At 45.3% G+C, this 21,762-nt stretch overlaps 1 protein-coding gene across 3 annotated transcripts; it reads left to right on the top strand.

Annotated features, from left to right (window-relative positions):
- The first annotated feature begins 410 nt into the window (after positions 1–410).
- LOC309357590 (uncharacterized protein) lies at positions 411–19,857 on the top strand. Of its 3 annotated transcripts, none has more exons than XM_081889861.1 (12): positions 411–467; positions 1,384–1,637; positions 4,240–4,361; positions 6,135–6,180; positions 6,311–6,348; positions 6,444–7,090; positions 12,420–12,525; positions 13,515–13,661; positions 14,612–14,672; positions 15,252–15,418; positions 17,346–17,447; positions 18,834–19,857. In XM_081889861.1, the coding sequence occupies exons 2-12, from the start codon at positions 1,385–1,387 to the stop codon at positions 18,954–18,956; spliced, it is 1,812 nt and encodes a 603-aa protein (XP_081745987.1). In that variant the 5' UTR covers positions 411–467; position 1,384; the 3' UTR covers positions 18,957–19,857. The 3 variants fall into 3 exon arrangements, with proteins under 3 accessions (XP_081745987.1, XP_081745986.1, XP_081745985.1); XM_081889860.1 differs by lacking the exon at positions 411–467 and adding an exon at positions 1,062–1,271; XM_081889859.1 differs by lacking the exons at positions 411–467; positions 17,346–17,447.
- The last annotated feature ends 1,905 nt before the right edge of the window (positions 19,858–21,762 follow it).

The raw sequence follows: 21,762 nt of genomic DNA, 5'->3' as shown, positions 1-21,762 counted from the left end.
ATCTTCCAATGCGCCCCTAGTGGCCCCCCTATTTTGCAAATCTATATAAACGGGCGCACCCTGACTACTGTGTACAGGTTGCGTACTGATCGCCCTGTGCCTTTGTTCTGCATATGCACTTCAAATAAAAATCCTGTTAATAACCTGCAAGAGCGTTTTGCCACTTTGTGTGAATCTGTGCTTCAGGGACCCAAATAGTAGATATGTGTGGTCCTTCATCCCGATACAATGGGGAAAAAGTGTTCTGGGGTTCAGCCTGCACACTTGTTCCCTGCTGCTGGCCCTCAGCTGTGTCCTAAGTGCAAATGCAATCCTGGCCTTTTTTTAAAAAATAAAAATAAAAAATCCAAGGAATGTGGGGGAGGGGGCACATTAAAAGGGGGAGAGATTCAGGACCACGTTGGGACCTTCGCCTCCCATCATCCCTGCCCACTGACTGGCACAGGACCACTGGGTTACTACCACTGGTGCGGGCAATGACCAGTTGCCTGGTAGTTTAAGGCACCTTCCTATATTCACACAACACACAACTGGAATTGTAGGCAGAATGTTTTATTAAACAGAAGACAGGCTTGAGGCCTAGTTCCTTCCCTTGAGGCAGTAGTGACTGAATAGTTACCATGGTAACCATAGGGGACTCCTGATAGCTGTGAATCTCTCTGTGCTTTTGAATGGGAAGGTTGTTCTCCTCTAGTGGGAACAAGGTGTGTGGAGGGGAAGCAGTCAGAGCACGTAGTTTTTGAGGACCTTGAGCAAACCGTGAGGTGTGAGCAGTACCTTAGACTGCGAGGTTTCAGTCTGGGATGAACGAGTTGTATAACAGAGTGCAAGATGTTTGCTTCCCCTTGCAATCTGCTAACAGGATCATTCTGTGCAGCTGTTTAATATTAGCTACCTGCCGCTGCCAATTATGTTTTTTGCATTGTTTTTCTGCCTTTCACCACCTACGTTATCTGTCAGTCAGCTGCTTCTACAGCTTAATTGGGAAACAGGGTGCGGTTTCTTACTGACAACTGACGTCTATCCAGAGTTACCTGGGTATAAATTTTCTTTTTCTTTTTCTTTTTTTAAAAGTAGGCAGGGAACCAGCTTTGAAACACCCAGAAACGGCTTCCAGAACCTGACAGGTTACAACCCAGATTGATTTAATCCTGTAAACATTTTCCCTCTTGCTTTCATGAGCAAAGAAAGTCAGAGGATGCTGCTTCCACCAGCTTCTACCATAGGGGAACAGACAACCTAAGCTTGGTCGCCTCCCAGAATTCCTCTAAGTAAGTGGGAGTCTAGTTTGCACAGTGATGGCGCTGACATGCGGAATCATGCACCCTTCGCAATGAGTAGGAAAGTGAGCCTCATTGAGGGAATGTAATCTTCTTTCTGCAGGATGGAAGCACTGGTGAAAGTATTTCAATCGGATACCCAGCCATTGACAGCCAGCCCAGATATCTGTGCCAAGGAAGGTTATGGCTATGCAGAGGACCACGGGTCTCCTATGCCAGGGGAAACAGCCAGTCCCAAAAGCTATTTTCAACAGAGCCCGTCTTTACCAGCCTCTGGATTAACTGAACTCAGCAGTGTGGAATCCACTACCTGGAATACATCTCCAGCTAAGGTTCAGGAGCTGCCTGCCAGGAGAGGTAAGATGAAACCTTTCTGTGCATAATTGAATACTGTCGTGCAACATGATTTGCGGTCATTTCATCAGGCAAGAAAACAGATTGATTTCTGACCTGCTTCTTGCGATATATGTTAGTGTGCAAGAGAAATTCCCTGAGGATAGTGACCTACAGACACTTCAGGTTGCATTTTTTTTGGTTACGGACCCACTTAAACCCAGAAGTACCGGAACAGGTTACTTCCAGGTTTCGGCGGTCGCGCATGCGCAGAAATGCTAAATCGTGCTTTGCGCATGTGTAGACACACTGCTGTGGGTTGCAAACACTGCGGGTTGCGAGCGTGCATCCCACACGGATCACATTCGCAACCTGAGCGTCCACTGTATATAGGAAGTGTCCTTGGTATATAAGGGAAGGGCCGTGGCTTAGGGGTAGGGCACCTAGTGTGCATGCAAAAGGTGCAGGCCGATGGTTTTATGGAGTGTGAGGCAGCTTCCTATATAAGTGTGTTGCAATCTCTATTGGCCCGCACTGTGAAGGGGATTTCCTGCAGTGTTTTTGGAAGAACACAGAAGTGAACTGTGTACATCTGCATTCTGCATTAGATGGATGGCGCGAGCAAATTTACTGCGACTTTGTTTTGCATTCTGCCCCATGTTAATGGTGTCCACATGCGTCACGAATGACAGGAAAGAGGCTCAAAGTGGATTTTGATTGTGAAAGCACCATTATCCTAATACGTTATGTAAGCCCAGTGTTCAAAGCACTTCAGATGCGCTGTATCAGTATTATTTCCAACCCTCTGGAAAGGTTTGGTCAGCCTTGGTAGCTCATATTTCCAGCAGAGGACATGAGAGTGGGAATGAGTAGCTTGCTTACAGACACCTAGGATGTTTCTACATTTTCAAACGTATATCTGTTTTATACCACTTTAACCATTGTGGATTCCCTCAAAGAATCCTGAGAACTGTAGTTTGACGTGAGGGACTGAGAATGCTCTGTTAGATATTCCTAGTTCTCTGCAGCTAAAATTCCTAGCACTCTAATATGAAGATATAGAAGTTAAATCAGTTTAATTCTGTGGTGTGCATATGTCTTGTAGAGAGCTAGATAGCGGAGGTGAAGTTTGAAAGAACTCCCAGCCCAGGCTCCTGACCAATATGCTACCTCTCTTCATAAAACATTTTCACTTCAGTTGTCACTGGATGACTTTTGGTGTCACTTCCAAATTTACTGATTTGCTGAGCCTTTCAAGGCTATAACAAGAATTGAATCCCATACAGTCAAGTGCAGCTAATAACTGGGAAATGAGGACCCAAACATCCAAAGAAACCCTTAATATTGCAATTGAGACATCTTGAGAGGAAAGTTGCACCTGAACCTCATGCATCTTTGCTGAGAGAAACCTCAGAACCTCCACCGCAAGGTCAACAGAGCTTGGTCCCAGATCCTAGGATAGGAATGAGGGAGAGAGATTCCATTTAGTTCACATTTCAAGGCTGACTTACCTAATTTACACTTTCCTAAGCAATACCTACACTGAAGCACAGGCATTCTTCAAAATCTGCACTTTCCCAATTTTTGCAGTGCGTTTCTCCAGCCAGGTAATATGTACGGAAATGGATATTCTAGGGTACTGGGGGCATAAAAATACATCAGTTGGTGAGGATAAAATTCAGGAATGTGTTCTATTAGGAAACATTGATTTGCAAAAATGTGTATTTGGGGCAAGATTATGGTATAAAAAGTGTGTATTAAGAGATATGCACCTGAAAATAGTGATGAATTTTCATTAAAACTTTTTTTTAAAGGCAAACTGATGTGAAAATGTGGAGAACTGAACTTAAGATTGGGAGAAAATGAGAAACCAACATTGACAGATTTGCCCATCCCCAAACTGGGATTGCAATGTGCTCTGTTTTCCAGGCAGGCTCTGGGCCCAAACATTGTTCTCCATGACCAGTTCCTAGAAGTGTTGATGGTAGTGATAGGAAGACTTGATTAATAAGATGCTTATCATTATTCATGGGAGGCCTTTTGAGTGCCAAGCATTTTGAAACTGGCAGGACTTCAAGGAATTTCCTGTTGTCAGTGAATATGCAAAGGTTGGTGGAATCCACTATGGTAGCAAAAGTATTTCAATCAACCACTCAGGTGAAAGAAATAAAAGCATATTGCAGGGCCAGTATGCTGAAATACACAGCTCCTAAACAAAACTTTCCTCCGAACAAGCACACAAGAGTAGAAATGATTGCATTACCTGCCAAAGGGCATAGCTGGGCAACACTGAGGTTTTCTCTATACTGAAAAACCTGAATTGCTTTCATGCCCCTTTTACCATCCAAAGCATCCTAGGAATTGTACTTTAGCAAGGAGGAAAAGAACTCTGCTAAAGATTCCCAGCTTCACAGAACATCAGGTGCCATTGTTTATGTTCTGGGTTGTTGTTGCTTTTTTAAAAAAAACATTTTTTAATTATTTAAATTTTGATTATTATTTTTTTAAAAAAATATTGGTTTATCCAGTGGTGTTTATATACTGCTTTGGGAACACCAGCTGAGAAGCATGGAGCAGGCCCTCTGTAAATGCATGTCACCACCTTTTGATTGATTGATTTTTCCAGGTTCGGCATTGACTGTGGGTGCCCCTCAGAAGCAGTATGTGGGCGTGAGGGTAAAAATGCCAGTGTGTGAACTGCTGAGAAAAATCCGTCTCTCCAAAGGGACAGAGTCCAGTGACGTCAGGGTAAGATACTCACCCCATTTCCTGAGCACGAGGATAATGAAGATCGGGCTGTTCCCACTGTGAGATGCCCCTTGCCCCTTCCCTTGTTTTGCTAAGCTAAGTGTCCAACCCAAATTATTATGATTCCCAAGATGGAGATTCACACTTCCTTCCATTAATTAACTCCATGTTCTTCCTGCCCCATTTCCTTTCATCATTGTCATTTATTTATTAAAAACAGCGGGTACCTTTAAAATAAAACTAAAACAATCCTGTGCAGGTGGAGACCATTTTAGGTATGTGCAGTTGATGCATGACCTCCGACGCGTGGGTCCTTTGGGGCCTGGAAGAGGCAGGTGTAGGAGCAGAACAGGCTTATGTGTGCCAACATAATGTGTGCTCTGCCAACGCACGTGGGGGCCAGGAATGGAACCCCCCCCATGCAAATCGGTGCTGTCTGTACAAAATAGACACTCGTGGCAAAGACTCATTTATTTAGCCACTTAGAACAAAGAAAACGTTTTCAGTTGTTTCTGGAAAGTGCAGATAGTGGGGTCCCTCTTGCCATTCCATAGAACAGGGGTAAAGGTAAAGGGACCCCTGACCATTAGGTTCAGTCGTGGATGACTCTGGGGTTGCGATGCTCATGGCCGAGGGAGCCGGCGTACAGCTTCTGGGTCATGTGGCCAGCATGACTAAGCCGCTTCTGGCGAACCAGAGCAGCGCACAGAAACGTCATTTACCTTCCCGCTGGAGCGGTACCTATTTATCTACTTGCACTTTGATGTGCTGTTGAAGTGCTAGGTTGGCAGGAGCAGATCTTTGCAACTTGCAGGAGATGTTTTCCCACAGGCTACAGCAATCTTCTGGGGGTACACGTGCTAAGGCAGCATTTCCTTTATATGGCTTCCTCTGCTGTCACGTTATATATAAGCCCTTTGTCAAGCACTACATTGTCAAGAGTGCTTAATAAAGAGCATTAGGAGCTGCAGACACAGCGCAAAGGGGAGATCTCCTGCACAAGCATCATTGGAGGAAAGGCCTACAGTCCCTGCTCATCTCAGTGGTGTCTGCACAAGAGAATTTCCCCTTGGGTTCTGTTGCATCTCTAGGTCATTCCTGTCTGTCTCCCACTCTTCCATACTTGCAAATAATCAACCACATTCTCCACTAAAAGTGCCCCAAATGCTATACAGTAATAATTTTTCCTAAAAGGTGACTAATTCCTACCCTTTTATTCCTATTTCTTCCTGATGGTATCACCTCTGATAGGATTCCATGCCAGTAATATTTCCCTTACGCTCTTGCTCATTTTGCTAAATTATTGCTTGTTGCTGTTTTTGTAGTATTAACTTTAAGTTAATTTATACAACACTTAATGTCAAAACTCATTTACCAATTATGACCCTGTCTGAAAACACCCTAGTTCACTTTTCTAGTACTGCTGGTATGGTGGTCAGGGAATCAAACTTTGTGTTCAGTATTGATATTTATCCTTCCACTAAGAGTCGCACACTAAAAGTGTGACTTTCTGGGCTACTTCTCTCGAACAGAAAAGTTGGCTACAACTGAAGCTTGATTTGTAGAAGGGATCACCTTGAGATCACCTGCTTGTGTCACTGCCATTTTTTTCAGCTTTTGCCCCAGTCAATGAGACACCCCAGGCTGTCTACAACTGTGCTGGCCGGGACTGATGGGAGTTATAGTCCAAAGCTTCTGGAGGGCACTAGGTTGAGGCTGATCTATTTAATCAAGGTTGATAATTTCCCAAATACATTTTTTTTCTTTCCATAGGAAACACCTGCAAAAGCAAATACCAAAAGGTCTTCAGGAAGAGCAGGTAAAAAAAAGGGGGGGGAAAACCTTGTGTGTGTATGTATGGGGCAACCCTACATGCAAAAACCCTTGCTTTAATTGTTTTGGTAAGTGAATACCTACAGATATTTATATATTTCTTTTTTCCTGTACAGGGAAAAAAAGAGCTCGCTCAGAAAGGCATGACAAGCAAGTATGTGGGACACTTTTTCTCTTCTGTAGCCAGCATTTCCCAAGCAAATCAGACCGCAGACCTCACACATTCATTTCTTTCTCTTCTTTTTAAAGAACTGCTGTCAGGCTCAGACAGCCTTAAAAAGCACGGAGGACTTGGACATCCTAGTCGAAGTACTTCAGGAAGACCTGAACAAGAGCCACTCCAGGCTAGAGCCTCAGTTGCCTACGCAGTTCCCACATGGTGCGACGCAGGGATTTCAGCCTCCCTGGTGGGAAACCAATGGCAACTCACAACCAGATGGCAACTGGCTGGGAAGCAGCTGGGAGCCTGTCGGATTTCAGCCGTTGTCTGCTTCAGGCGCATTGCCTCACCCACGTGCTGAGATTTCCTATGGATTTGATTGCAGAAAGACGCAACAACGTCTGGATCTTATCGACACGTTCCAGAATACCTGCGTGGAAGAAAGATGCTGGCTGGGGAATGGGTCTGTTGAACATCCTGGGGAGAGTTCCCAAGGCTTTGCCAAGGAGATTAGGCCTCACTGCCACGACCCACTGGGGCAGGCTTTGCCAGAGACTTGGGAAGAGGACATTGCTGCCTTGCATGGCAGGGGATGTCTGAAGGCAAGTGCGTGGTCTTCCATGGGGCAGGAGGCTCCTGCCATTTCTTTCTTCCAATTCCAGCTCTGCCGCGAGGAGAGTCGGCTCAGGGGCATCTCGGTGGACAAGTTGCTCATGCCAGATAGAAATGGGAACAGGTTGGTCAGTGGTTTGGTTTTGTACCTGACAATACTTTATTATTATTATTATTTTTTAAAGTTATTGGTTTTCACAAACAAACACATAAGACAAACATAAATCATAGTCTTATTGAAAATTACACTTATTAACTTTGTTAAGTGACTTCCCCGCTCCCCCTTGGTTGAATTTCATTGCATATCCTTTTAATGGTTTCCCAAATCATAATTCTTATAAAATTTAACTTAAACATTAACATCCTTAAATCTTAACTTTATGAAATTAAACATATTAATTCATCACTTAACATAAATAAAATCCTAAACCAATTTAGTATCTGCAAGCTATTTTCAGTTAATTTAACTTAACATATTTAACTAAATAATCATTAAATTTAATCCACTCTTCCTGATACTCCTCCTCCTTCTGGTGACAATACTTTAAAAAGTTAAAACATCTTTTAACAAAACCCTTTGTAACTTGGGTGATGGAATGATTATACGCCCCATGATTCTTGCTACCTTTCCCCCGTGGCCTTTGTTTCATTTCATTGCGGTTCACAGATGTATCCTGAGAGCTACTGTGAGTCTATGTTTACTTTTTGCAATGCTCAGAGTAACATATGCAAAACAAAAGTGAGGAGGGGGCAGTTCCCTGCCCCAACAAACTTGAAGCCAAATACCAATAACTAGGGAGAAAGGGAAGGGAAGAATTTGGTAATGAATTTTAGTAAATGCTGTGGCTTAAAAACTCAAGTTTTAAACCATCCAAGGAAGGGATCCTGGATCTGGAGGACAATGGCTCTCTTATGTATATATCATAGTAAAGGTAAAGGTAAAGGGACCCCTGACCATTAAGTCCAGTCGTGGCCGACTCTGGGGTTGCGGCGCTCATCTCGCTTTATTGGCTGAGGGAGCCAGCGTACAGCTTCTGGGTCATGTGGCCAGCATGACTAAGCCGCTTCTGGCGAACCAGAGCAGCGCCGTTTACCTTCCCGCTGGAGCGGTACCTATTTATCTACTTGCACTTTGACGTGCTTTTGAACTGCTAGGTTGGCAGGAGCTGGGACGAGCAACGGGAGCTCACCCCGTTGCAGGGATTTGAACCGCCGACCTTCTGACCGGCAAGTCCTAGGCTCTGTGGTTTAACCCACAGTGCCACCCGTGTCCCGGGTATATCATAGGAAACTTCTAAGTCCATAGGTCCATCTAGCTCAGCGTTGTCTACACTGATTGGCAGTGACTCTCTATTATTATCCCCATATTATAGATGTGTCGGGGATTAAGCCTTCCGCTTATCCTCACAGCCACTAGCTTTACTATTCCTCTTATTGCCAACTTACCAATATGTCATTATCATTGTTCTTAGAGTGGCAGAAGCCGATGGTGCTTCTCTGTCATCCATTTTCTTTCCTTCCTTATTTTCAAACATGATGGCCATAAATCTGAATGGGGAGGTTATCCTGCAGCATCAGGTCACTGATAAGGGAACTGGGAGGAGACTTCCAGAGAACTCAGAGGGCCTATTCACTGGAACCGGAACAAAACAAAGCAACATTTTATGAGCCATTTCATTAGAACTGTGTATGTTTCTATTTCAAATATTTGCTTCTAAATCTTAGATCTAAAATAAAGGGAAATCCCTTTTCCCTTTCAGAGCTGAGTCAAAGCGAAGCCGTAACCTTTATTTTGAAACTGAATAACTTTGAACCAGCATACCATAGAATCTATGATTCTATGTATCACAGAATCATAGAATTGTAGAGTTGGGAGTGACCCTGAGGGTCATCTAGTCCGACCCCCTGCAATGCAGGAATCTCAACTAAAGCATCCTTGACAGATGACCAAACCAACCTCTGTCTTAATAACCTCCAAGGAAGAAAGTATTGGGGCTTGGATAGATATCTGGGGATGGGGTGGGGGTTCCCCCCCCCCCATTTTGGTTTCATGTTTTGCTAGTCTTAAATCCAGTTCCCCACAACTTTAATCTCCATGCGGAGGAAGGAGTTTTCTCATCTGCACTCCTTGAGAGATGTTGCCAGTCAGTGTAGACAGTATTGAACTAGATTGACCAGTGGCCTGACTCGGCATAAAGCCGCTTCCTATGTTACCTTTTGTTAAATTTGCAAATAGTAGGGGTGGGGATCGTATCTGGGGAAGAGCCATAGCTTAGTGGAAGAGCATCTGCTTTGCATGCAGAAGGTTCTAGGTTCAATCCCCAGCATCTCAGTGGGAGGCAACTTCCTATGAGCATGTGAAAATATCCTTTTGACATTTGCCCAGCAGCAGAAGCTCTCATTTGATTTCAAGCCTCTCCGCCCTTGCTGTTTCTCTCTGTTTTGCAAAACCACATACTCCCCAACATTTCTCTGATGAAAATAGGGCATCTTATTCAACAACAGCAACAACAACAACTTTATTATTTATGCCCCGCTTATATGACAGTGTTGCCTCAGCCACTCTCGGCAGCTTCCAACATACAGTGGTACCTCAGGTTAAGTACTTAATTCGTTCCGGAGGTCCGTTCTTAACCTGAAGCACCACTTTAGCTAATGGGGCCTCCTGCTGCTGCCGCACCACCGGAGCACAATTTCTGTTCTTATCCTGAAGCAAAGTTCTTAACATGAGGTACTATTTCTGGGTTAGCAGAGTCTGTAACCTAAAGCGTATGTAACCCGAGGTACCACTGTATATAAAAACATAATAAAACATTAAACATTAAAAAAAAATTCCTATACAGCTGCCTTCGGATGTCTTCCAGTGCCATGGTCAGATCACTTCCTGGTGCAACTGGACTTCTCCGCAACCCTTCCCCTCCGCAGGGAGGTGGGACCGATTCGGCTGGTCCGCCCCCGCCACTTAATGGATCCAATCGGCTTCCAGAGAGTGGTAGGGGATGCTTTATCCCAAGTTGATGGCCTTTCAGCTGATTCCCTGGTGGCCCGCTGGAATGCGGAGTTAACCAGGGCAATTGACTGTCTGGCTCCGAAGCGCCCTCTCCGATTGCATGGAGCCCGGACAGCCCCGTGGTTTTCCCCGGAGCTGAGGGTGATGAAACAATCGTCGAGACGGCTAGAGCGCCGGTGGCGGAAAACTCATTCTGAATCAGACCGGACACGGGTTAGAGCTCAACGTCGAGCCTACCAAGTGGCAATGGCGACGGCGAAGAGGGCCTTCTTCGCCGCCTCCATTGCATCTGCAGAAAACAGCAGCAGGAGACTTTTTCAGGTGGTTCGCAGTTTATCGGAACCACCTGTACCACCGGGGCCTGGTAGGGACCCCAAGATCTCCTGCAATGCTTTTGCAAAGTTTTTTGCAGATAAAATCGCTCAGATTCAGAAGGAGGTAGACTCCACCGTGGGAGCAGGGCCAGGGCGGGAGAGTGCTAGAGTTCTGTCTGGTCCTGTTATATGGGATCAATTCCAATCTGTTACCTCCGAGGATGTGGACAGGCTGCTTGGACGAGTGAAACCGACCACCTGTCTCCTTGATCCTTGCCCATCCTGGCTGATAAAAGCGAGCCGGGAAGCGCTGGGCGATGGGCTCTGCGGGGTGGTGAATGCTTCCCTCTGTGAGGGAGCCTTCCCAGACCCGCTGAAAGAGGCGGTCATTAAACCGCTTCTTAAAAAAACATCTTTAGACCCGGCCAATTTGGCCAACTATCGCCCAGTCTCAAATCTGCCATTCTTGGGCAAGGTGATTGAGCGGGTGGTTGCTGAACAACTCCAAGCACGCCTGGAGGAAACGGACCATTTGGATCCCTTCCAATCGGGATTCAGGCCTCACCATGGGACTGAAACTGCCTTGGTTGCGCTGGTTGATGATCTCCGGCGGGCTAGGGACAAAGGTGAGAGCTGTTTCCTAGTTCTGCTGGATCTCTCAGCGGCCTTTGACACCATCGACCATAACATCCTTCTGGACCGTCTAGAGGGGCTGGGAGCTGGGGGCACTGTCATACAGTGGTTCCGCTCCTTCCTCCTGGGCCGTGTCCAGAAAGTGGTGGTGGGGGGTGAGTGTTCAGACCCCTGGGCTCTCACTTGTGGGGTGCCTCAGGGTTCTGTCCTCTCCCCCATGCTTTTTAATATCTATATGAAGCCGCTGGGAGAGATCATCAGGGGGTTTGGACTGGGTGTTCATCAGTATGCAGATGACACCCAGCTCTACCTCTCCTTTAAATCAGAACCAGTGAAGGCGGTGAAGGTCCTGTGTGAGTGCCTGGAGGCGGTTGGAGGTTGGATGGCGGCCAACAGATTGAGGTTGAATCCTGACAAGACAGAAGTACTGTTTTTGGGGGACAGGAGGCGGGCAGGTGTGGAGGATTCCCTGGTCCTGAATGGGGTAACTGTGCCCCTGAAGGACCAGGTGCGCAGCCTGGGAGTCATTTTGGACTCACAGCTGTCCATGGAGGCGCAGGTTAACTCTGTGTCCAGGGCAGCTGTCTACCAGCTCCACCTGGTACGCAGGCTAAGACCCTACCTCCCCGCGGACTGCCTCGCCAGAGTGGTGCATGCTCTAGTTATCTCACGCTTGGACTACTGCAACGCGCTCTACGTGGGGCTACCTTTGAAGGTGACCCGGAAACTGCAATTAATCCAGAATGCGGCAGCTAGACTGGTGACTGGGAGTGGCCGCCGGGACCACATAACACCGGTTCTGAGAGATCTGCACTGGCTCCCAGTACGTTTCCGAGCACGATTCAAAGTGTTGGTGCTGACCTTTAAAGCCCTAAACGGCCTCGGTCCTGTATACCTGAAGGAGCGTCTCCACCCCCATCGTTCAGCCTGGACACTGAGATCCAGTGCCGAGGGCCTTCTGGCGGTTCCGTCATTGCGAGAAGTGAGGCTACAGGGAACCAGACAGAGGGCCTTCTCGGTAGTGGCGCCCGCCCTGTGGAACGCCCTCCCATCAGATGTCAAAGAGATAAAGAATTACCTGACATTCAGAAAACATCTTAAGGCAGCCCTGTTCAGGGAAGTTTTTAATATGTAATGCTGTACTGTTTTTAACACTGATTGGGAGCCGCCCAGAGTGGCTGGGGAAACTCAGCCAGATGGGCGGGGTATAAATAATAAATTATTATTATTATTATTATTATTCCAAAGGTTGCATAGTTACTTGTCTCCTTGGCTCTGGGGTTGCATAACTCCATATCCTCCAACATTTCTTTGATGAAAATAGGGATGTCCTAAGGAAAAGAGGGACATTCCAGGATCAAATCAGAAACCAGAACAGCTTCTGTATATCCAGGACAGTCCTTGGAAAATAGGGACACTTGGAGGGTCTGGAACCACCTGTGGCATTTCTGAAACCAAACCAAAACGCCTCTCTTTTTCTTTCCCCTTCTGCCCAGGCTTCTTCACAATGCTGTTTCTCAGGGGAAAAGGGCGCTGGCATATGCGCTGGCAAGGAGGTTTGCACATCTCAACAGACTTGATGGGAAGAACGCAGCAAAACAGGTACGAGCTGCTTTTTAGCAGAAGGCTGTTTGCAGGGCAGCTGTTGGTAATTTTATAGAAATGGACCACATGAAATAGAGCAAAAAGGGGGGGATTATTGAAAAGTTGCAAGCTGCATTTTTTAAAAAACGCAGAAACCATTTGTCCACTAATCCCCAAAAGGTCAACAGAATAAGAGTGTTTTCACTTGTCTGTGAATGATAAGTGTCTTAAGGTGCAAGGGGAGGGAGCCTATAAGGGGAAATGGAATGGCGGATCTTACTTTATTCTAGGTCATGCTCCCTAACGCTAATTCACGTTAACTGAAAGCCAGCTTTTGAAACTGCTCTTGCACTTATTCCTCTACTAGTGGTAGGAAACCTCATACAGCCTCAAGCAGAGAGGAGGAATCTGTGGCTGTCTAAATATGCTAGGACTTCAACTCCAGTCAGCCCCAGCCAGCGTGGCCAGTGATCAGGAGATGGGATGGGAATTGTAGTCTAGCAGTGAAATATACTCAGTCGAGAGTGGATTTCATGCTCTTTATTCAGCTCATAGTGGGAGGAGGAATGAAAGCTCCCCCAAAGTATCTGCTTTATATACATTATTTACACAATGGGCTGCAGGTGATTGACTAATTCCGGAATTCTCCTGTAAGCCAATCAGGTTGTGGATTCACTTCCATCTGGAGCTGGATTGGGTGGCTCCTGCAGACCAATCATACTGCTGCATTGTTCTAGGACCAATTAGACTGCTGCATTCTAAATCCTATAGTTCTAGGACCAATCAGACCTTTTGGATCTTATTCAACTCAGTACATAACAAGCAGCATCCTAGAAGAGCAGGGGGGGCACATGTTCTCTTTCCTTTGAATGGATGTAAAGATTATTGCTTGCTAAATTGCAGCAGTTGCGATATTAACAACACAGTGACAAGGTGCCACTCTCATTTGTGAATAGCTCAAAATTTCTATCTCTCCTTCCCCATCTTTTTTTTTTAATCCTTCAAAGACTGCGTTGCACATAGCAGCTCAAAAGAACCACCATCTGATTGCCAGCGACCTGCTGTCTCTGGGGGCTGATGTAAACGCGAGGGACAGCTCAGAGAAGACTCCCTTGCACCTCTGTGCTGAGAAGGGTTATCTGAGAGTCTTGGAAGTAAGTAGAGTTTGAAAGTGTGGCCTGGCTGGGTTAAAGGTAAAGGTGAAGGGACCCCTGACCATTAGGTCCAGTTGTGGCCGACTCTGGGGTTGTGGTGCTCATCTCGCTTTATTGGCCGAGGGAGCCAGCGTACAGCTTCCGGGTCGTGTGGCCAGCATGACTAAGCTGCTTCTGGCAAACCAGAGCAGCGCACCGAAATGCCATTTACCTTTCTGCTGGAGTGGTGCCTATTTATCTACTTGCACTTTGACGTGCTTTCGAACTGCTAGGTGGGCAGGAGCAGGGACCGAGCAACGGGAGCTCACCCCATCGCGGGGATTCGAACCGCCAACCTTCTGATCAGCAAGGCTCTGTGGTTTAACCCGCAGCACCACCCGCACCCCCCTGGCTGGGTTATATGTCTATTAATTTGAGGTAGGGATGGGGGAGAAATTTAATCCAGGTCACCTTTAAACCCAAACCTACCTAAACTGTACTTCCTGAAACAATATGCAGACTAAAGCATAGCCATGCTTCAAAATTACCAACACTCTGAATTTTGCAATGAAGTTCTCCAGCCAAGGACTGTGTACAAAATTGTCTGTGTGTGAAAGTAAAGTGTGCATAAATGCATATATTAATAAAAATATTGTTAGAAATGTATGGTATCTGGGAAAACTGCTTGCAGAAATAAACATGTATATATGTCAAAACTGCATACAAAAATGTGTTTATTATGAGAGCTTTGCACTAAATACTGGTGAATTTGTACATTTTTTATTATTATAAAAAATCGCAACTTTCTGCAGAAATGCAACCTAAATTTAAGATTAGAAAAATGAGAAATGGAGAGAAACCAACACTTGAGAGATGTGTCCATGCCTATCCTTTTGCAGCTGTTTGGCCCACTCTTACTGTGGCCTGAAGTCAGGATATTTAAAGTAGCCTTGACTCTTTTTCCATGGCAGGTCTTGAAAAGCTGTCAGGAAGTTGGCATCCACGTTGAAGTAGACGCAACTGACAATCAGGGTATGTGCAGAAGTTTGGAGAGGATAGGGAACTCTCTTCCTGCCTCTTAGGATACAATCTGTCAATCAAGGCATGCACCTATTACAGCGGTTCTCAACCTGTGGGTCCCCAGATGTTGTTGGACCACAACTCCCATCATCCTTCAGCTCTGGCCTTGCTAGCTAGGGGTGATGGGAGTTGTAGTTCAACAACATCTGGGGACCCACAGGTTGAGAAAGGCTGATTGAAATCAACCACATATCTTGCTTTTCCTTAATTAACTGCAGACATGGGGGGGGCTCAATGTTTACTGGGAAGGCAGTGTGTGTGATGGGGGGGATGCAACTATTCCCTCCCCCCCCCCAATGATATTCCCTCCCTCAGTCTCCCAGTAGCACACAGGGAACGAGATGGGATCTCTGTTCCAACCACAGTGAGAAAGTGACGATACGAGCCTCCACTCTGTTGTTTTCCACACTGTGAATTGGGTTTGCACATGCCTGTAATTATCGAATAAAGAGCAAAACGCATGCTACATGCTAAGCACACGTCTGGTTTGGCCCGCAGTGTCTAATGCTCCTTCTGCTCCTCTTTAAACAGGCTTAACGCCAATACAGTGCGCGGGTTTGGCTCACTGCACACTCACGATGGACTCGGACAGCCGCCATCTCTCGGCTGAGACCTGGAAGCTTCTGAACCTCTGTAAGGATCAGATCCTGAGTGGCATCAAGTGCCTGATACAAATGGGAGCCAACCCATGGGAGCAAGTAAGTGCTTTGGTCTCAAACAGAAATGTAGCTTGATTTTATGATGGGTTTTGGAGTGGGTGTAGGGTCTTTTTCTTTCCAGGTCTTTCCCCTTCTGCTCACTCGTATCCTTTCTCCTATCAGAAGAGAGAGTTTTGCCAACTGCCAGAGGCTTTCCACACTTTTTTTAAAAAAAGGATTTGTGGTACAGTCGTACCTTGGTTTTCGAACAGCTTAGTTCTCGAACCTTTCTGCTCCCGAACGCCGCAAACCCAGAAGTGACTGTTCCGGTTTGCGAACTATTTTTGGAAGCTGAACGTCCGACAGGGCTTCCACAGCTTCTGATTGGCTGCAGGAGCTTCCTGCAGCCAATCAGAAGCTGCACTTTGGTTTCCAAACATTTTGGAAGTCGAACGGACTTCTGGAACGGATTCCGTTCGACTTCCAAGGTATGATTGTACTACAAAAGAGAGTGCCAACTGGCATAAAATTGGTGTCGGTAAATCATGTGCATAGATACAAATTTGGAAATAGTGGATGGTAGCTAACTACCATATTTTTCACCCCATAGGGCGCACCGGTTCATAGGATGCACCTGGTTTTTTGGGTGGGAAATCAAGGAAAAAATTTTGATTTCCCCCCCCCTCGCTGTGGGCTTCGGGATCAGCAAAAGGGGACCTTCAAGGACAGCCTCTCTAGCCTCCATGGGGCAGCACACTCCGCTGCCCTGCAAAGGCTTTGCACAGCCATCCCCAAGCTAGAAGAGGGAGACGGAGTGCTCCGTCTCCCTCTTCTGCCTTCAGGGACAGCCTCCCTAGCCTCCGTCGGGCAGCGGATTGCCCCGCTGTCCCCTGAGCTTGTAGGGCTGGCGGTGGGGAGAAGCTTGCTTCTCCCCACCGCCAGCCTCCAAACCAGGTCGGGGAATAGCAGGATGGCGGAGCGCCTCCCCGCTGTCCCCCGAGCTTGTGGGGCTGCCCGATATCTGCCTAAAGCCCGGGGTGTGCTCCGGAGCGTGCCTCATGCTTCGGGCTGCAGGCTGCCGTCCACAAGCCTTGCGAGCCTGCGGGAACTCACGCCGGGCTCGCAAGGCTTGCGGACATCTGCGCGAAGCACAGGACGCCCTCCGGAGCGCGCCCCGAGCTTCAGGCTGCAGGCTGCTGCCCGCAAGCCTTGTGAGCCCGGCAGGCACTCCCGCGGGCTCCCAAGGCTTGTGGATAGCTTTCTGAAGTCTGGAGAGCAAGAGGGTTCGGTGCGCACCGACGCTTCTCGCTCTCCAGGCTTCAGCGAAAGCCTGCATTCGCCCCATAGGACGCACACACATTTCCCCTTCATTTTTGGCGTGGGAAAAGTGCATCCTATAGGGCGAAAAATATGGTAACTTCTACTCAGATCAAACCCATTAAAATTAGTGGACCGAAGTTGTTTTTATTATTATTCCTTTCATTTCTATATTGCTTTATATTTTTAAGAAATCTGAAAGCAGTTTACAAGACATTAAAGCATCAAATGAAACCCTCTGGAATAAAACACTGCTGAAGGAAGTCAAACATAAAATATACATTCAAAGCAGCATAATTAACAGGAAACTTAAAATAGTAGCTTAAAGATTTCAAAATAAAACATTGCAAAGTAAATCAAGTACAGAACGAACATTTAACACAGCAAAGTTGACAAAGCAAATTATATTAAACCTTTCAAAAGAAAGCATTACTAGAGGAAGTCAGATGTAAAATGTGCATTTAAACCAGCTATTCTCCTAAAATAGGATACACTGCGACTCTGCTAGGAACCCATGTATTAAATTGCTCTTAGTTCCGGAGATAGTCTTCTTGATACACGTATGTTCTTTCGTTGACATGTTTTGCTGGGATCTCTTCTAAGCATAATGTCTATGCAAAAGCTGTATCCAAACCAGGGGACTATGACTATCCTCTTATTCTTTTCCTAGGGAACAAACTCATCAAGTCAAGTTTCAAATTATTTTGCAAAAGTCCAGCAAAATAGTGAACTGATGCGTTTTTTCCAAACTCACAGGCCCCAAAGGCAGCAGGTAATTCTATTGGGTTGGTGAAAAGGGTGGCAGGTAGACTGCAAGAGGATTGGTTGCTTTGCCAGTTTTTGTGTGTGTGGTCCTTAAGTATTACGGATGACAGGCAGAAAGGAAAGAGAATGAAGCTTTCAGTCATAAAACCAGCCAGATGGGTGGGGCATAAATAATAAGTTGTTGTTGTTGTTACTTGGGAGTAGGAATGTGGGAGAAACTCAGTTCCAGTTTGCATCATTTAAAGGAGAACGTAATTCTTTATTACAGTGGATGCTCGGGTTGCGAATGTGATCTGTGCGGGAGGCACGTTTGCAACCCGCATCACCACGTCTGCATGCGCGGGTTGCGCTTCTGTGCATGTGCAAAGTGTGAATTAGTGCTTCTGCGCATGCGCAACCGTTGAAACCCGGAAGAAACCCGTTCCGGTACTTCTGGGTTTCGGCACGTCCGTAACCCAAAAAAACACAACCTGAAGCGTCTGTAACCCGAGGTATGACTGTATTATTATTATTATTATTATTATTATTATTACTACTACTACTACTACTACTACAATAATGGTACCTTGGGTTACAGATGCTTCAGGTTACATACGCTTCAGGTTACAGACTCCACTAACCCAGAAATAGTACCTCGGATTAAGAACTTTGCTTCAGGGTGAGAACAGAAATCGTGCTGTGGCAGTGCGGCGGCAGCATGGGAGGCCCCATTAGCTAAAGTGGTACTTCAGGTTAAGAACAGTTTCAGGTTAAGAACAGACCTCCGGAACGAATTGAGTTCTTAACCCAAGGTACCACTGTATCTAAATTCCCATGCTTGGTTGCAACAGTTTAAAAAACAACTTTAGACAGAGCTTAAAAACTTAGTTAGAAAAAAAATGCAAAAAATTGTATCCTTTAATTAAATGAAACATACACACATTGCCTCACTGTTGTTATTTTTTTCTAAGCCCAGATCACACTAATGAAGTTGCAAAATAACTCTAGGGATTGAGGGCAGGAGAGAAAGTGAATACATGGTGTCACAAAGCACCAGGCAATCTGTACTTGGCACAGCCAGCTACTGTTGCAAACTTGCAGAACCCAGCCTTGGCAGTAGGCTGTAGGGGACACTGAAGTCCCACCTTTGCCCCTGAGAGTCTTCTTCAGCAGCCCCTGGGGCTTTGGGGTTTCATTAGTCAGTACCCGCCCCCTGCCTCGTATATCATTGCAACCTTCAAAAGTAGAAATGCCCTTTGTTTTTGTTTTGTTTTTAAATTAAAGCTGAGATCCTTAGGAAATGCAGATTCTTCCGTCAATACAGCTTTGCTGAGATTCTGTGGAAGCCTGGCTTATGCATAGCTCTTGTCCGTGATAGGAAATGAGACTGATTGAATACTTTCACTTTGTCCAGGATTACAGCTTGCTCTCTGGACTAGATGAAATCGCCCTTCTGTATTTGCAAGGAGAAGATGTGGAGCCACCAATGGTTTCTTTTCCAAGTTTCCTTGACCATTCCCATGAAAGTGCAATGTAAACAGGACACCTAAGCACACCAGGAAGCATTGGACTTCCTAGAACACTGGTTGCTGATACATCAGATGTGTTTCAGGCTTTGTATACTTGATGATCTGAAGCCCGCGGAATGCCTCGATGGACTTCAAGAAATCTGGAGTGCCATTTCTGCCAGGCTGTTGGCGGAAGAACAGCTTGAGAATAGACAGTAAAAGTCTTTGAACCTGTGAAGGCTTGGGCTTTGCTGGATTCATGTCCTCAGAAAAATTGTAGTGGAAGAGCACTGAAGATTATAGATGGCAAAGGCTGGCTCTATTTCCCCAAGCCATATGTGTCAAAATAGAGAAGCTGTGAGGTCTTCTCCCCTGCCTTAAATGACCTTGCTCTCAAAATATCAAGTGCAGGAGAAGATGCTCCTTAATGGATGGTGGTCCATGGAGCAGGCACAGATTATTGCCATGCAAAAATTCAAACTGGTCCCCTACAGAGGGAGGGCTTCTGTATCTCATTGGCAGAGCACCTGCCTTTTATCTCTGGCGTGAACTGGGGAAAACAAAGCCACCCTTGATCTGAGGATGTATTTTCAGCAAAGCCACAATGCTTTGTTTATCGATGCAATCAAAGTTTATGGAGGTTGTTTTGAATGTGTATAAGAAATGCACAGACGAATCTGGAACCGGACAAATGGAGCTGGGCATTTCACCAGGGCTGAGTGAAAACTGCTCCCCCATAATTCTGCACACTGAATTTTTGGTGAAAGCTCCTGATACAGTATTATGTAAACAAACAAACATGCATACAAACCTCTTGTACCATCTCCCAGATGAAGACATTTAATACGGCACAAGCTTTTGTAGACTGCAGTTCAATTCAACAGGTGTAATTTCCTTTGCACCATGAATCTTTCCTTCCTTCCTTCCTTCCTTCCTTCCTTCCTTCCTTCCTTCCTTCCTTCCTTCCTTCCTTCCTTCCTTCCTTCCTCTTTAATCAGTGAAATCTAAAATCTACCTAGCATCTGCCACAATCCAGTCCAAAGTTCATTGTGCTGAAATCCTTTGAGGTTGGAGCTGAATTGCAGCCATTGTTCTGACATCCTATATTTATGGATCTTTTTGATTGGACCCAGCACAGGGATGGGAAACCTCCAGCCTATGGGCCAATCTTGGTCTGCCTGTCAATCAGCTGGTATCACTTTTTCCTGCTGTGTGTGTGTGTGTGTGTGTGTGAGAGAGAGAGAGAGAGAGAGAGAGAGAGAGAGAGAGAGAGAGAGAGAGGGAGGGAGAGAGAAGTTTCAAGAAGACTCCTGTTGGGCAATAATTTTTTAAGAGAGCTCATTTCCCATGTAGTGGAAACAGCTTTCTTTTGTTTTCTGCAAGTCAAACAGGTTTTTTGGGGGGCGAGGGAATACAAACACCTGCCAGATCTGTTTAATGATAGACAAAAGTTAGCTGGAAGATACTGTGTACAGTGATTCCACTTTGAGATTTCCCCTTCTCTCCCTCTCTGCACACCAAGACCTGTACTGTACCTCTTTGTTCAACAACTTGCTCATAGCTCTACGTCCGGTTCCAAATATTGCCCTTTCTTTTGGTAAGCTTTGGTTCTTAAGTTAGTGGTTTCTGTGAAACTTCATTAGTTGCTACACATGGAGCAATACGATACTAATAATGTTTTTGTAATTAAAAAAAAAAGCAAATTGAATATATCCAGCAATTGGTAAACATGGAGTATTCCCACTGATTTCAATGGGAAATGTATTTTTTCAAACAAAAGATTGTGTATAATAAGATGAACCTCATAAATGGTAAATATTTGTAAATGCACTTCGATTATAGTGCTGAGAAAGTTTGGGGTTTTTTCCATGTAGTTTATTTTTCTTTGAACTGTTTTGTTGACTGAAATTGAAGATTGCTGCTGTTTTAATGACTCCAGATGATTTTTGACTTAAAAGTACACGCTCTACCATAAAATGTACACCTACTATAAGAGAAAACATGCAAATCAATCCAGTAAGTTTATGGAAAGATGGGCATTTTTTGGTAATGTTCTGGAATAATAAGCTTAATGTACTACCCTGTGCTGTCTTTAATTTGCTGCAATGTTAATAGTTACTTTTTATGTCAGTAGTTGGAATTTTGGTTGTCAATGCTTTAATGATCTAATAAAGAATATATCTATTTTTAAAAAGGTCACATTCTTCCAAATGCAGTGAAATAATCATCTTGCGCATATGGCTGTGTAGTTCCTCCAGAATCAGCAACTAAAAACGGTCCATCAGGATTCCAAGACTGCAGTCCTAGGGTGCACTTGTACATAAAACTGTACATAAAACTGCTAGTACATTTGCAAAGCTAAGCATTGGATGGGGGACCACATGTTGAGATTCCTGCATTGCAGGGGGTTGGACTAGATGATTCTCGGGATCCCTTCCAACTCTTCAATTTTATGATTCTATGTGTGCACAGTGAGGTTGTATTAGTGATTTTGAATTTGTAGGCTGGCTGTGGATGATACGTATAAAAGTCAAAAATCATCTTGGCAATGAATTCACAAAATAGGCCTAGTGATACACAGTGAGAAACATTTTTTTGCTCTAGTGGATTATGAAAGTTAGACTTTGAATCATTGTGTGTGTGTGTGTGTGTGTGTGTGTGTGCATTATTTAATCATTGTGAAATCTATAACAAACAGACTTTTTTCTGAGAATATCTGGGAGCTTAATCCATTTCCTCCATCCCTCACCTTCAATAAATATTTATAATTTCCAGCACTTGGCAGGCCTGTTGTTTAACTGCAAAGAGTGTGAAAGATGTCTGTTAGGCATTGCC

The sequence above is a fragment of the Podarcis melisellensis genome (assembly GCF_964234715.1).
Source record: "Podarcis melisellensis genome assembly, chromosome: 15".
NCBI lineage: Eukaryota > Metazoa > Chordata > Lepidosauria > Squamata > Lacertidae > Podarcis > Podarcis melisellensis.
The sequence above is the reverse complement of the archived record's forward strand: the minus strand, read 5'-3'. Positions and strand labels throughout refer to the sequence as shown.